This window comes from Chroicocephalus ridibundus, chromosome 5, assembly GCF_963924245.1.
Source record: "Chroicocephalus ridibundus chromosome 5, bChrRid1.1, whole genome shotgun sequence".
Classification (NCBI taxonomy): domain Eukaryota; kingdom Metazoa; phylum Chordata; class Aves; order Charadriiformes; family Laridae; genus Chroicocephalus; species Chroicocephalus ridibundus.
In genome coordinates, this window is record NC_086288.1 from 12,727,546 (window position 1) to 12,744,289 (window position 16,744).

Consider the following 16,744-nt stretch of genomic DNA (forward strand, 5'->3'; position numbering starts at 1 on the left):
AGAAGAAAGACTAACTGAAGTCTGTGCAAGGTCTTAATAGGATAATTGATTCTGGTTTGGATTTTGCAGCCTTAGCTGAAGACAAGGATTTCTTATAAGAGCATTAACTTGTGCTCCAACCCAAAATGAAGCATCACGCCATGCACCTTCCCCCCTTTTTTGCCCCCAGCCCTCCTTCCCCTTTTCCCTTCCCCAGGGTGGTACAAGACTTCTCTTCAATGACCTGCAGGTTCTCCACACGCTTGCCAAGGCCTGGTTTCTATCATTACCTAAACTAAAACGCCACTACATGAACAAAACCAGACCATTGGGAGATCTGCTTTGCTTCCCACTTTCTTCCACCTCTTCCACCACAGAATTGCTCTTTTCTCCCAGTGAATCACTTTCACCTCTCCAACGCTTCTTGTTTTCTTTGATTTGCATCTCTCTCCCACCTCCTCGTGGCTCTTTTACTCTAATTAGAGATCCAAACTGAAATGCTGTCAACTCACAGTTGCACATGAAAGTGGATAGGAAATAAATATCATACATGGGATGACCATTTTTCATTTGTCTGCAGTGATTTTATGCCAGTTTAACAAGGTTAGTTAAAAAGCATTGAACTGGTGAAGAAGTGTGTAGGAATTGGTCCATGATTCCTAATACAGCTTTTTAAAAATAATCATACTTCTCTTTTAGAGAAGCTAAAAAGCTTCTAGAGAAGCTAAAGCTCTTTTAGATTATTTAACGTGACCGTGTGTGCTGTATGTATATCGTCACTGCTAACATATTTACATTTATTTTTTAACATTTGTAGCTATAGGTTCTTTATTTTCTTGTATTCTTCTCCAGGTTCTAGTTGCTGTAACTGAAGGAATGAATCCTCCTTCTTGTTTACAGTTTTATCTTTCAGTTATTGTTTGACTTTTACCAAAAGGTTATTTTTCCTTAACGTTGTATCCCTGGAGTTAATTTATAATTTGTAATTTAGAGCTTTTGCATAAGTTCACTTGGAAGCATATTTCATTCTAATATATGTTTGTACGGGTCTCGTTTTATTTTTTTATTTAGGGGCTTTTGAAAATGGAATTGCAGAAGGCAGTATCAATCAGTCAATAGGAAAAATACAGGCTATTCGTTTATCAGTCAATTCTGATTCTCCTGTATGGGCAATACTTAGTGAGGTAAGCATGTTAATAAAAGCATTTTAATTAAACCTTTATTCAATGAGCTTCAATTCTTCCTACCATATAGTACTGATAATCATTAATTTTTATTTAATTTTGAATGGAATTTTGTGTGGGAAAAACTCACACAAGTGGAGAATTAATTAATTATTCAGGGGAGAAATTAAATTTATTTAATAGAAAAAGTGCTGGAAATGCTCAAATGGGATGATTCTCCAGATTTGCAGTGCTGTAAGTACGGCCACTAGAAGTTGGGTCACGATAAACAAACCAACCAAAGGAGACAGGGAGGCTTTTCCAGCTTTTGCCAGTCACCATCTTGGATATTAATTATAATATGCAAACATTTTTCAGATTAACATGATTTTTTTTTATTCTTCAAGTTTCTCCCAAGTTGTCTGAATGTGTGTGAACCCGTAAGTAGAAGATATTAACGAGAAGTTACTGAAGAGAATTACTACAGCCTAAAATTATAGCCGTAGTTGGAAGGAGGGAAAAGCTCATGTCTTACGCCATGCTTCTTACTCAGATTTTTGAAAATAATATATTTTGGTTTTTTTTCAGGTACTTATCAAGACATCTGAAAACTGAAAAAAAAAAATACATTTTTGACATGTCACTTGTTACAGATTGTTTGAAAACAAGGCTAACAGCAACAAAAAACTGCCTGGGTAAAAAGAACAAATCCAAACCCATTTCACTCTTAATACTGTGTATTAGGAAAGAGTTGTGATAACTGTTAAATCTTTATATAAAGAATATTAAAAGCTATAAAGAACCTCTTTATGTTATTAATTTCTATAAAATGTTCTTGAGTAAGGTGTCATATATAAAAATCTCACCTTAGCTTGGCAACATTTAATATATATTATTATAAACAACTGATAAAGCATTACAGGCTGTCTCAGGGACTAAAGCATAAAAGCATGGTTTCACCAGAACTAAAAATATGGACATTTTTGAAAAATATAAAGGACCCAGTGTTCAACTCCACTAAGAACACTGGTCCGTTTTGGACGGAACGTAGAACTGAAGGAAAATTGTCAATATTCATTGCAAGGATTTAGAGCAGTCTGCTTAACAATATGAAAATGGATCTCAAACTTAACAGAAGGAATGTGTTTCAGCATTAATGTAGCATAAGTTATGTTTAATATTTTTTTTAATGGGAAGTGCCTACAAGCTACCATTTGAATAACTTGAAACTTAAACAGATTTTGTTCAGATGATTGTAAAACTTTTCAGTGAATTTTGCATTTAATTAAGTACGGGAAATAATAAGGGTATTATGTATAACTATATTTTTGTAGAAAGAAAATCTATTTAAATAAAGTTTTGGCTCCTGTTGATAATCAGTATGTACTGATACTGAAATCCTGGTCACAAGGCAAAACTCAATAAAAGTTTGATTTTAAAACATTTGAAATGTTTTGGGGAAATGACAATCCACCTTGGACATCCACCTGTTAATGTGCAGGATTCCTCTATCACCTCCTTAGCACTTGAAGCACAACTGCGCCCTCATTCTCCTGCACATGCATTGCAGCTGCACAGCAGACAGCGAGAAATAAGCTGCACTGTACACTGTGGCATGGATTTGTATTAAATGGGTTACATTAATGAAGAATTGTATTCCTAATGCAAAAGTATTTTAATTTAGAATAAGATTAAATTAATTTTCTTACATTAAAACATTTCAGAAGGGTGTTTTTTCAAAGACCACCTCTAATAATATTTTGATCATTTACAGTATTGTTAGTATACTGTGGTGCAATATATATGTGCATGTAGATATATATACATACATATGTATGCATGTATTCCTCGGACCAAATACTGCAGCCTTCGTTAGGATAAGAGTTCAATGCAGGTTAAGAATTAATGCAGTAATCCAGAGATGCACAGAGGGACACCTTTATCCATCAGCACTTCCAGTAAAAAGAAGGGCTAAGTGAAACTGAGACCAGTGGATTGTTAAAAAGCAGTGGCTAAAACTGCAGCTAGGGAAAGAGAGGAAGTAAAGTGGCTCTGCATCGAACCTACCTGGCACGAGAAGGGCAGAGCCGCCTCCCAATGACCTTGCTCAGAATCGCCTTCCAGATCATCTTTTTCTCTGCCGACGCAGGAGTCTGAGACAAAAACTTGTACTAGGGAATAAAAAACAAATCAGATTGCATTGAGAGAGACAAAATTGAGTTCTCTGAAGTCATTCTCTCTCTTAACCTGAAGTGCTTTAGCATCTTTGGGGAAAAACAACTTGAAATGAATAGGGCCCTCTACTCAAAAAGGCAAAGCCACAGATAACCTACAGAACAAGGGGTTTTTTTTTCCTGCAGAGCTTTAGAAATTTGTAGACGTATGAAAATGATTGAAGTGTGGGACCTCTCCTGTCGCCTTAGTGCAGTTCTTAGCATGTCATAGCTTTTAATACTGTCATTGAAATCACATCATGTCATGGGGATTATCTTCAGGATCTTGTCAAATGCTTCAGAATGGCAAGTCCTTGTAAATGTACTGCAACTGTATAGTCTGAATTGACCTCTTATAAGGCTTGTTTCACCTGCCATCAAAAGATGAAAACAGCAGAAATCAAAGTAGAGAGAGCATTTATTGTAGAACATTTTACTAATTAGGCACGTGATCTAGTAAAAACTTAAAATCTTGTTTTGCCATTGCTTTCACTGCAACAGAGTCCCAGGCTGGGAGCAGTGTCTGCGTTCAGGCTGCCTTACACTCACTTGTTACAGGGAAGCGTCACCATAAGGAGGACATTTCAGAACAATTATTAGTCAGTGAAAACACAGAAAATACTAAGGCAATAGATTTTGTTACCAAAACCTCTTATTTTCATAGTGAAATGAGATTTCACTCTTAAGTGTTGAAGTGTAATTTCAAAAAGCTCAGAAATTCAAAAATTTCAGAATACCTGAAATTATGTTAGGAAGCGACTGGACTTTTTGTAAATACATTTTTTTCATTCTGCACTGCCAGCTTTGTCCTTCATTCATTCTGATTCTATTTTTGCGTATTTTACATAACCATTGCAATCGCAGAACACACTTCCCATCACTTTGACGTAAACGAGGTTTTAAATGTTGACACAGGAAATAATGAATGCTTGCATATGCACTATTAAAACTTTGCTTACTCTTGATTATTCCTGTGCTTTGCAGAGTGCAGAAGTTTCTTGCACAATCTGCAGCACCACTATAAAACTGAAGGAACCTCTTGAGAGGAACTCGGGATTTTCAGTGAAGAAGTGACAGCTGAATAGTGAGTGTTGCAGCCCCAGGAAGTTTAAGACAATGGAGTGTAACACAAATACACTTATTTACCTTTGTATGTTAACAGCAACAACCACCACTGGCGAGTGAATTAGCTGGGTTTGTTCATAACAGTCTCTGTTAGGCAAGGGGCGGTTACAGAACAGGTGCACCAGCTTCCTTTCCACCCTGCAAGCAAGTCCCTGCCTGTGGTTTTCCCTTTAATAATCCTGTGTACTGAGCCTGCGTGCGCCTTCGCACACCGCAGCCCTGGGGCCAGGTTAAAGGCTGCAGGGAGGCCGCCTCATAGGAAGCTTCAGTTTAGGTAACGGGTCCAGGGGATAAGGAACATCCTCTGACTTTATGGGTGACAGGTTTTTGCAGGGTAGGCGCTGTGATTGTAACTTACAGAAACAAAGGCAGTAAGCCTAAATAAAAAAAAAAAAACTATGAAAGGAGTTTCAGATTCCATACAGGATCACCAGGTTCCTTCAGTACGGAATTTTACTTCAGTATTTTCATGTGGTTTAAAACATAATCGAGAAAATATTGACTACCTTGGGCTCACTGTACATGTACCTAATCAGGTTAAATACCTGTGTGGGAAAAAAGCCCATTTTTCAGGCTAATTCAATATTAATGATGATTTATTCAACCCATTTTGATTTTCACTGGAGCGCAGTTATTCATTTCTCTGAATGCTGTGTCTCCATTCTTGTCTTAAAACCTTTGAGGGACTTTTGAAAGGGGAATGCTAACATTTGGCTTCAATACGAAAGGCAGTTATGAACTTGGCTTTACCAATTTTTTAAATTGTTTTTTATTTCCATTAATTACATGGGCCCCTAATCTCATCAGTGCTGTTATGACAGCTTAATACAAGCACACATCTACTGTAAATGCTAATGGCTGCTAAATGTACACTGAGAGGAAACTAAGCAGGAATATCTATTAAAATTAATTAGGAAATATTTAATCCAAAGTTGAAAATGTATTTGCTTATTGAATTGAAAATATCTCTCATTTGAGAAAGAAAGTGGATAGTGTCTCATACACATGGATCCCAATTTTCTCTAACATCTACTTTTTTTATTACTCATAAGACACATTTGTTACCTGTATTACTGGTTGCGCAAACTAATTGTCATGTCTGAGAGTGTTTTGGGTTGTGTTTTCTTTGTTGTTTTTTTTTTAAACTATTATTTATTTGCATAAATGTAAGATTCCAGATAAGTCTTTCATAGATGCCTTACAATGAATGGTAGTAAAATTAACAATTAATTCTGCAGTAAGCAGAAATCTTTAATTCTCCAATTGCTTCTAAAAGGATGTATGTGCATTTCAAGCTGTGAGGATAGCTTTCATCTGTCTTTGTTTGCTCAAGAACATCCCTTTATTTTTTTTTAGCTAGAGATGTCTAAAGATTGAAGTTTCCAAAGGACTATGGTACCATTTCTCAAAAGCACATTAAATACGGATTTGAATTAGTGATTTTATTTCCATTAATTATGTGGACCCCTAATACTTGAAAGGCAGAATACCACAAAAATAAATATGAGCATTTGGATTTATAATTCATGTTACACATTCTAATGGTAACTCCTAAGAGTTTTGAGTCAACAAACTAATATGCAGTAGACATAAACCAAATGGAGAAATCTATAAAAATTATCTGACATTATAAATTATTTTAGGAAGGGGGAAGCTTAACTTAACAGTGCATAGGCCATAATTGTTATGTCCAAAAGACCGTTTCCTCAACATGGTAAGAATCAAGTAACACAAAACAGATTCTTGTGGCCTGAGCGCTGGCTGAAAGATGCTTTGAGTGATGAGAAAAAAGTACCACTTTTTCTTATAGCTATCAACATTTCTGGTATTTCCTTCCTTCTTTTCTTTCACAGACCCACAGTTTCATAGGCAGTAGAAAGAAAAGCTCTGCTTATGTGCCTTAGTAAGAATTTCTTGGGCAGTGAAATCTGCCTGCATTTGAGGGGACGGCTGGTACTGCAATGACGCATGCCCTTGGCTGCGTAGGAGCGTACCTTTCAAAAGCAGTCTTCAGTGAAGAGTTGCAGATGCATCCTTCAGAGAGATTCAACAGTAAGAACGGAAGGCAGTGGCTATAGTTGTGTGGTTCATCTCACCAATACTGGCGTGATGGTTGGTGTCCAGAATGAACATTGAGCTTGAAATGTGGATGGCAACTCCTACAGCCTTTGGCCAGCAGGAAGTCTTTGAGACAAGCTGTCAAGTGACACAGCATGACGTGCAAACATGCCAAGCCCTGACCCAGTCCGGCAGCAGCTGGAACAACTTCTACATTCCTCATGATCCCTCAAGGAATCGCTTTTGTCTCAGCCCTCTCCTGCACGTTTCAACTATTGGTGTCACAGATGATGTTTTTAAATATTCATATATTGTTCAGTGCCCAGAGTGTAAAGACACAACTTGAGCTGGGCCGGGAGGCTCCACAGTGCGGTACCCTGCTGTGTTCAGCAGGCCTGGGTGCGGCTTTCAAAAAACCAGTCACGAATTAATGCTGTGGCCGCTCCCCTCAGTGACCCCCCAAATGTAGACTGGATCGCTAGACTGAGTCTCCAACTGCAACACAGGGCTTGGTTAACTTCAGCTAAATTGCTCCAATTAGCAACGGAGAAGCCAAGACGTCTTTATCCATCCTGACCACTGACCGAGTGGGATGACGCCACTGCAGCTCAAGGTCCTGCTGACTGTGGCCATAATGGCAAAGTCTATCTCAAAAAACTCTATGCTGGAGCACACACTGATGTGTGTCCAACCCAATGGCACTGGATTTCCCGTCTCTCCTGGCAACTTTTCGTCAGGGAAGGAGCACACTCAGGAACCGCCATCCCCCAGCCCGGACTAAGCGCAGAATGGCGTCGTGGCGGCGAAGCCGAGGGGCAGCCTGGCAAGGTGCTGCCCCGCGATTGGCTCGGGCACCCGCGGGCCGAGCCGCCATTGGCCCACGCCGGGAGGGAGGGCGCCCTCGATTGGTGGGCCTACCTGCCGGCGGCGGATCGTGGAGGTGGTGGTTCGAGCGCGGATTGGGCAGAGCCGCGCTTGCTGCGCCTGGATTGGCTGAGGCAGAGCGGCGGCACCTGCTCCTCGGCGTCCGCATCCCCGGTGTCGGCGGTGCGCATGCGCGGCCGGTGATGCCCAGGGAACGGCAGCCAGGCTCGGCTAGCGGGGATCGCGCCGCCGGTAATCTGCCCGCCGCGGGGAGGGGTGCGCTGGGGTGGGGGCCGCTCGTCGGCCGCTCTCTGCGCTGTGGTGTTTGATAACTAGGGCGGGGAGCGTATGTGGGGGAGCGGCGGCCACCCGGGCCCGCGGCGGTGGCAGGGTGCGTGGTGGTCCCCCGCAGCGCCCGTCCTGTCTCCGGCGCTCGGTGTGTGGCGGCGGGGGGCAGGTCGGACCCCTCCCGGCCGGCGGCGGGGCTCCTGGGGCTGGGTTTCGGAGGGGTGAGCAGCTGGGGGGGTGGGTTGCGGGTCCGGCCCAGCCCCTGAGGGGAGACGCCGCGCCTGAGGAGAGAGCGGAGGGGAGAGCCTGAGGAGAGGAGGGCCGCCTCGCCTGAGGAACGTGGCCGCCAGGACTACAGGCGGTTGTGAGGCCGGGGCAGCCAGTTGGCCCTGCGGTGGTCGTTGTGTAGGAACTCCAGGGTGCTTCTCATGGAGCTGGATGCTGTCTTTGGTCAGGTTGATGGCCACACTGCTCTGTGGGGGAGGAGTAAGGCAGCACGTGGTTATGGATGGAGGAAGGGTTTTGGGGGAAAAACACCGCTTTCCATTGCCCTGGGTGGAATTGGTATTTTGGTATAGGAGAAGCCCATGTATTGGTACTGGATGCAGGAGCTTTAGCCCCCTGAGTGAGAAAGGCTGTTAGTGGCAGTCTTACTCTCTGCTTGAGAATGCAGAACTCTGACAGTTTCATGAAAAAGGCACGGCCCTCTCTAAAGTCCAAGGAAAAGTCAGTGATCACAGGGTTGGAAGGGACCTTTGGAGATCATCTAGTCCAACTTCCCTGCCAGAGCAGGGTCACAAAGATGTTGGTAGGACTCAAACTCCAAACCCTCTGGGCCACTGTCAAATGGCCTGACCTCTCGGCTACGGGGACCCCACCAAAACATTGCGGGTTAGCAGAGGATGGTTAATAATCTAAAAGATCCCGACCTCTATTTAATTCTGCATCAAATGGAGTAACAATGCCATTAATTTAATGGCACATGTAGAATATCTAAAAGACCATGGTGCAGTGGTCTGAAGATTGACGTACTTGCACTGTGCAACCATCTGTGGAAATCAAATCATTCAGGTGGGAAGAGACCCCAGGAGGTCTCTACTCCAGCCTGCTGCTCATGGCAGGGTCAGCTCTGAGGCCTGTTCAGGTTGCTCAGAGCTTTATTCTATTGGTCTTGGAAAACACCAAGGACTGAGGCTAGCCAGCCTGTACCACAGCTTGCCTGTCCTTATGGGGGAAAAAAATTCTAATATCCAGTCAGAATATTTTTTCAGTTTATGCCTGTTGTCTTTCATAAATACTAGTATGTGTCTCAGAAATGGTGGATTGTTTCTTTAGGTGCAATATTACGCTGATGTTGCAGCACTGTTGCTGGTCCCAAGAGTATGCTTTACTATAGTACTGCTGGCTCAAATGTCTCTTCTGATGTGTAGATGGGCTGTAGTTACCGATGTTCCCGGCGCAAAGAGTGACCAAGCTACACAAAAATTCAGTTTAAAATCGCAGGTCTGAAGTTACATATATTAAACATATTGACAATTCTGTCATGGAGAGAAAGCTGAATATAAGCTGCCCATCCCAAAAGGAATGATTGTGAATCCCGTTTTGGAGGTGTAATTATTATTGGATAAACTTCTTTGACTCAGCTTCTATGATTACAGCTTTTCAAACTGAAGAACGGCTATCCTGTTCTCTCATGGGTCATACTACAGCTATATCGCATTCCTAACTGAAGGTGCTGTCAAGATGTATGGTTTTGTAATTACATATTTGCTGTAGCCCCCTGAAAGATGGTTTGGAAGTCACTGGTCTTTGACGTTTGGGCCAAGACTGCTCATAAGTGTGTTATGTGTTTGTGTGAGTGCTGTAGGCTAGGATAACTTGTTTTGTTCTGCTGAGGAACTTTTAACCGTGGGGATCCTTTTGGCCTGTTTTTAGGGTCACCTTGAGGAAAGAATAAGAAAAGCTTTCCGTAGGTTTTCATGTGCTAATTAGGAAAGTTCAGTAGGTTTTAAAGACAATTAAATGCATAGTGTGAAGTTCTATTTTGAGACCAGAAACTCTTTGACTTAGTTTAAAGATTTATTTTGCATTCTAAGGCCGTAGTGCTGGCAGAATTCACAAAAGTCAAAGATGTAATGGTCTTGTTTAAAACAGTCTTTGCCTGGCAATTGAGCAATAACTGTAATTGTTCTTGATAACATATTTCAGTGTTTCTGGAGTTATTTAGAAAGTGTGTCAAAAGGTCAAAAAAGTGTGTGTTCCCTTTTTGAAGGGAAAAGTAATAGATGTAATAGAAGACTGAATGAAATTAGGAATGTCCTAGGCTAGGTTCAAGGAGTAGTGATAAGGCTTAGCATGAATGAAAGGAAAAAGCTTAACACGTTGAAAGCGTCAGGAGTTCCTTTAAAAGGGAACTGTATGGAAAGGTGAGTATTAGTCTGATTTCTTGGATGGCCTTGCTAGTCTATGTATGGAACAGAAGTGGATGGGGCTAATTACAGGAAAATTACAGCTATGTAAGTGAAAGGCATTTTGGATCATAGGCAAAACACACTGTGTGTTGACAAAGAAAGACGTATCTCTTCATCTGCTTTAGGAGAGGAAGAGGAGACCACCTGCATGACAAACTACTAAAGTAAGGTAGTGAAGTTTTATGGTAAAAAAGCAAGTCTAATACCTGAGTAATATAAGCCACTTTAGCTAAGAACTAAGGAGTCCCAGAAGGTATTGATAGGAAATTCTTCAACAGTTTGTGCTAATATGATGATTAAGAACATGGGATGATTGAGATGGGGGTGGTAAAACTGAGTGTGGTAGCCTCCAGACAAAGATGTTCAAACACTGTAAGATTGAGTATTTGCGTGTGTGTCCTGGTTTGAAGCAGAACAAAACCAATTTTCTTTTCAGTCATTTTACTTTTCTGTTAAGTCTCTTCTGACTGACTGTACTCTCTGAAATTAATTATATGTTTTTCAGACACTGTCTGCTTCTGGCAGTGATAATGTCTGATGCTTGTAGTTAATGCCAAGGAATGGTATGCAGGGAGGCTCTTGCTTATACTTCTTGCTCTAACAGCCAAGGTCAGAGCTCACTTTGCTGTGTACCAAGTTGGAGGGTCAGAAGTAGAAGAGTGTAGAGGGCTTGCACCTGTGGGGAGGAGCAGACAGGGCAGGTGACCCAAACTTGGCCAACAGGGTATTCCATCCCATCTGCCTCCTGCTCAGTGTAAAAGCTGAGGGATCAAAGGGGTCAGCCTCTCTCTTCAGTGGCCGGCATCCGAGGAGGCCTCTGTCTGTCTGCCTTTGGTCCCAATCCCTGCGTTTCTGACTCCAGTTCCCATCTGCTGCTGAGCCCAGTCCCTGTGCTGGCCAGTGGTGTGATTGTCATCCTGGGAGCTCGATGTTGGTTTTGTATATATTTGTGTACACTTCATTATTTTCTTATTAATATTATTAGCTTTTCTTTTTATTGTTAATATTTCATTAAAAGCTGGCTTATGTTTTTTTTCCCAACCCATAAGTCTCTCCCTTATTCTCTCTCCCTTCCCTTTCTGGGAAGGAAGAGGGTTAATAGAAAACATCTGTCATTCATTTAGTGGCCAACCCAGCCTAAACCGCAACAGTAAGATAAACTGAATGACTTTAAATCATCAGGTCAAGATTATTTTAAGGTCTAGAATTGGCCAAGGAGGTCTATGAATTACAGTATCTGTAGTTTTTACTTAAAATTAAAGAGTAACAAAGTAGTAAAATTTGCAGATAACTTTTGAGATATATCACTGTGTTAATAACTGAGAAAAGAGGGAACCATAGACTTGCCATCCCCAAGCAAAATACACAGCAGGGTGAAAAGTCCTGCAAAGAATGGTATGGATTGTGGATAATAGTGGGGGAGAAAAAAAAGAATGGTAACATAATTAACATATTTTTGTGGAAAATAGGTGTTTGTCACAAGAAGGGAGACTTTTGATGATTTCCTAATATTGACGTAGTACTAATATGTGAAACACTTCTTTATGAAACTTCTGGGTTTTGGCTCTAAATATAATTAATGCACTCAATATTAAATTAATAGATCTTAAAAGGAATAAGGAAAAAATAGTTTGTTTTCTTTTTGGACACTTGTAGTATGGTCATACTGGGATGAGGTTTTTTTAGCCCTGATACTATTTGATCTCTATATGTGTTGGTTGATAGAACTTGCAAATGTTATGAATTGAATGATAAATTGGTGCAATTCTAATGTTTCTGTTGCTTAGCAAGAAAGAAAGAGACTCACGCTTCCAGTATAAGGTTGCTTGAATTGCTGCGATATTTAGGGTTGTAGTGGTAAACAATTTAATCTCTAGAGAGCGATGATATAACTAAGAGCGTGACTGCTTTCTCAGGCATAGAAAGCACCTCTGTAGCAGAATATTTATTATGGTAGTAATGGCTAAAAGTAATGCAAGGTTTGAAAATGTCTTACAATAGCAAACTAAATATCAGTAATTGTCTTTCTTTTTAAACTTACTGTGGATAGACATTAATAAGAACCAAAGGATAAATACCTGTGCAGTGATATCTAGAATCTGCCTTCCATTTCCAAATCCAGACAAAAACAAATTCAGAAAGAAGCATTTTTGGCAAGACTGTTGAGGAAACTTGCATAGGCATGTGCTTGATACTACAGTGCTCCAAAGCAGTGGGTACTCTAACATTAAACTGGATTTGTATGTATTGCAGTTGTGAAGCAAAACCACCTAGGCAACAATCTTTTTCTGTGTTGCAGCAGATTAGATTGAGAGGCTGGTGTAGTTATCTGATGTTGACATTTATACTTACACAGATTAAAGATTTTCAAGTTTCCCTGAAATTGGAAAGATATTTGCATTTAAGATTAAACTTTTGTGTTTATTGGATAATTTCTGAAACAATCTTTTGCTTTCTTCAGACACTTAGAGCTGGAGTTGATATAAACTCTGCACTCATCCAAATGTAGACAGTGGCAGAAGAGCCAAAACAATCAAGTAGTTCTGGCAGTGGATAATAATATGTCCTAAATCTATCAATTTTATTTTCCCTAATGAAAGGGATGTTACTTTTTGCTACACTGTAGAGACTGATTCAGTTTGATTACTTGTTCAGATTGTTAAGGAATGAGAAAAATAAAAGCAGTCTTACTTAATTCTTAAAAATGTATATATACAACAGTCAAATTCTTGCTAGATTTGTGGCCTGGCAAGATAAGGGAACAGGCTACAAGCACTGGGACAACAGGAAGGGAAAAAGAGTCTGAGTCAGGGCTGTGTAGTAAGAAATTGTTAAAATTAAGGTATAGCACCTTATTAAAATTCTGTAGAGACAATACTTTATGATCTTTATTTCTTATTATTTTAATGTGTTTTTTTCTGTTGAGGTAAAATGTGGGGTAACATTGGAATAGTATTGATAGTATCCTTGCAACAATATTTAAAATTTAAAACTTTCAGTTCTTCAGATAAGCAGGATGCACTTCCAGTGGGACTGGCTGTGCTTGGGTGTCCTGATAATTAACTCAGTGACTGCAGAAATTGAAAATGAAGAAACTCTGGACGCAGATGTTGAAGCGGAGGATTTCGACAAGCAGTCTCAAGAACCTAATGTTGGCAGAGATAAATCTTCCTTAGAGGTAAGACTACAGAAGTCTTTAGTTAAAGCTTGCTTAATTACAGGGCACATAGTTACCACTAGTAGATAAATTGGTGGACAAACGCATTTTAAAAAGACCAGGTTAATACGGAGTTGACAGCTGAGGGAGCGTCAAACCCACCAGTCTGAGTTTTTCAGTTGCTGTATGTGACACACAGGACAAGCTTAATAAATGATTCTGCCATGCCAAAGTATAAAGTCAGGTCTCCTGCCTCTAGTGGATAGTCATGAAGAAGGTTTTGTCTGTGCTTCAATCTAGATGTAGAACTTTTTATTGCAAGTCATAACATGCCATTTCTAAGAAGAAAACAGAAAACATCTTGGTCTTACTGAGGTTTTGACTTCAGACCAGTTTCTCGATTTCATCAGTCACAGCTGCCTTTTGACACTGTCTTTATTCTCAGAAAATCTTTTTGCATTTGTTATGCTGTCCTTCATAATAGATGTGGGCAATACTCAAATTATTGTTTCAACTTTTTACTGTGTGGCCCAACTGTAATGTGCAAAGTAGATAGAAAAACAGAAGAATGGAAAACATGTATAGAAAGAAGTAAGGAGAAAGCAGAGAACTCGTGCAAGTTCAGTAAATTTTCTGGGGTTTTATTGCACGTAAGATGTGTAACAGTACTTTAGTTATGAGCTTTGAACGCAGGAAGCAGTTTTTAAAATTCACAGATGTAAAATTGTTCACTGTTAGAGGGATGTGCCCAAACTGTAGAAATAAGAGGGGCACGCGGGAGCAGGGAAGGGTGTTTCATGCTGCTAGATGTTTCTACTGAACAAAATCTGGTGGTCTGGCTGGATGGGCTGCTTCTTGGAGGGATGATAGTGTATTTCAAACGAAAAAATGTAATTTATGCTAGACCATGTGTCTGTACATGTCTTTTTAGGTTGTGTACCAGACTCCAAAGCCAACTGGGGAAGTGTATTTTACAGAAACCTTTGATGGAGAATTTTCTGGGTAAGTTTATGCCTTAAAATGATAAACTTTTATTTTTAGCAGTTTAACTTATAGTGGCAGGACTTACTTTGTATTGATTTGTCTGCTAGTATCTTTATAAAAGTTAATTTTTACAGGGGTTAGATTGGGAAGGCTGGTAATGCTTGCTCCAAATACATCATAATGTTAAGCCAGACAGTTAATATTTCAGGTATGTTGCTGGTTTTTGTGTTTTAAGGAAGTTTTTAATAAACTCTGGGTTTATGGACATTAAGAAAAATAATATAATTTAAAGATTTAGCCAGTTGAGCTTAACTAGCTGCAAGGTGAAGTGCATAGCCATTACACTGCAGTAGCAAACTTTCTTCCTCTTCATGTGCACTTAGGTATGCATAAGAAGACAGAGCCTTCAGCATTATAGATAAAACCTTTATTGGGGAAGCCTTTTTTTTAGCAATTTTTTATTGATTTATTGTATTGCTTCCCATACTCAATAAGAATTAAATATTTTTGAGACTGCTGATGTGTTCCTAGGTAGTTTCACCTTAGTGCATTGGTATTTTAAAAAAATCTTCGGGTTTATCTCAAAAATTCTTAAGCCAGACGTTTTTGTCTTGTCTGTATCTTGTAAGTTTTCTTCCATCAGTAGGGCAGTGTAAGGTGTAACTGCTACTGGGTGACTTGTGTTGCTCAATGAAAAGCTGTGTATTGTGAGCTATAGTCAGTTGCCACCAATGCACTGTCAATAAGAGTCAATATAATATATTACTTTCTGTTTCTGGAGAAGACTTCCTACTTCTAATTGGAAAACAACTTAGTTTTCAGTTGTATTTTCTAGCTCAGCTATAAAGGATGTAGAATACCAAGGAAAACAAATGAGTCCTAGGTAAAAGTGGTCTGTGTGATCACTGACTTTTTGTTTTTGTATCAAGCTGGGTTAGCATATTGTCACGCTCAAGTTAAGTAAGCGTGCATCCAGGTAGGATCTGTGAATGCAGTAGAAATCTCTTTAGTAAGAGCTGGTGTGATGAGTTGTTAAGAGTACTTTCTTGCTATGAGAAAGGGTTTTAAAATGTGAAGGTAAGTCTTTCATTTTTAGTGACAAATCAGGTCTTGTTATTGTTTTTTTTTCCTGTACGCTTTGCTGTTGAACGAGAGCTGTCTCTTGATTTGTAAAGAATTACAAAAAAAGGTGTTTTCATACGTTACTAAAGTTGATGGAATAAAATAACACTCTGTGAAAAGCAAGACAGAGGTGAAAGGAGATGCAATATGATATGTTCATTATGGTAGAATTTAAAGCTGCCTATTTTTTTTTACTTCCTGTGAGAGGATTGAGATCCACCTGCTGTAGGAGTGAGGTTATACCATCATAAAAGATGTGTGTCTATTGAGGATGCACAATTTAAAATGTAAACAAAGTAGCATGGTAGCAGGCACCAGTAACTTTTATAAGAGTCATCTTGTTCCCTTTTTCCAGTTGTTTCTAAACTGTTCTATTCTGTAGAGTTACAGGGAATTTCAGGCCACTGAACATTAATCTGTCATTACTCACATTACAGTCTTTCATATTTTCTTATTTTTGTTACATATTTAGACCAAGTGTAGAAGGAAAATACCTAACAAGCTCCTGTCTTCAGTGTATCGCTTGTCTTAATCACTTGTCACTTCTAAATGTTAGGAAGCAGTACCAATGATGACAGGAAAATGATTAAATAGAAGAGGTGATAGTGATTGTTAAAAAAGCAAAAACCAAAACCCAAACAACTGAAAACCTTGCTTAACAAATGCAAAAACTTAACTGGAACACTTGAATAATATTCATCCCAATTTCTAGCTTTGAGATCTGTTCAAAGATTAGTTTGTCTTCCTACTAAATTTAATATTCAAAGCTTTAGCTACAATGCTCAGAATGTTTTTGATCTAGCTGTACATAATTTACATAAGAATAACAAGTATGGAACTAAGATGTATGAGAAAGTAAGCAGTGTGTTGCCTTTCTTTCCTAAAACTGGAGAGAAGAGACACATAAATTGACTAGGTAAATCACCAGAATAGAGTTGCTTTTTTGAGAATAGACCTTGAAAATCTTGTGCATGACTTGTGGAGATGTATTATTTCTTCATTGGTCTTTCTCCTGATAGATGAGGGATCTAGTTTGCCATTCATACTGTGAAGCTTTTCTGTTAACAGTGAACAAATCTGGCTGAAACTCAAGCAGAAAAGATAAAGTATTCATCCCTGAAATACTCCATGCAGAGGATTGTTCAGAATGAATGAAAATAGTTCTTTACAGAATTAATTATGAGAATGTAGTATTGTAGTTGATACAATGAAGAGTTCAGTGACAATGTTGGCTTAAGGTATTCCTGTGCATGGCTCAAGATAGAACCACTGTATGACCAGATGAGGGTGGATTGCCCCTTTTTTTCCTTCTTTTTTCTT

General features: G+C 39.6%; 2 protein-coding genes across 5 annotated transcripts in view; both read left to right on the forward strand.

Annotated features, from left to right (window-relative positions):
• The window catches only part of MGAT4D (MGAT4 family member D), a 38,545-nt gene extending 35,960 nt beyond the window's left edge, over positions 1–2,585 (forward strand). For all 4 annotated transcript variants that reach the window (XM_063336927.1, XM_063336929.1, XM_063336926.1 and 1 more), the window contains 2 exons: positions 1,051–1,163; positions 1,731–2,585. In XM_063336927.1, the coding sequence (XP_063192997.1) occupies positions 1,051–1,163; positions 1,731–1,757 (140 nt within the window). In that variant the 3' untranslated portion in view covers positions 1,758–2,585. The remainder of the gene's footprint in view (positions 1–1,050; positions 1,164–1,730) is intronic.
• A 4,937-nt stretch (positions 2,586–7,522) lies between these two features.
• The window catches only part of CLGN (calmegin), a 30,319-nt gene continuing 21,097 nt past the window's right edge, over positions 7,523–16,744 (forward strand). The window contains exons 1-3 of the mRNA XM_063336890.1: positions 7,523–7,654; positions 13,161–13,339; positions 14,250–14,320. Coding sequence (XP_063192960.1) covers positions 7,606–7,654; positions 13,161–13,339; positions 14,250–14,320 — 299 coding nt within the window. The 5' untranslated portion in view covers positions 7,523–7,605. The remainder of the gene's footprint in view (positions 7,655–13,160; positions 13,340–14,249; positions 14,321–16,744) is intronic.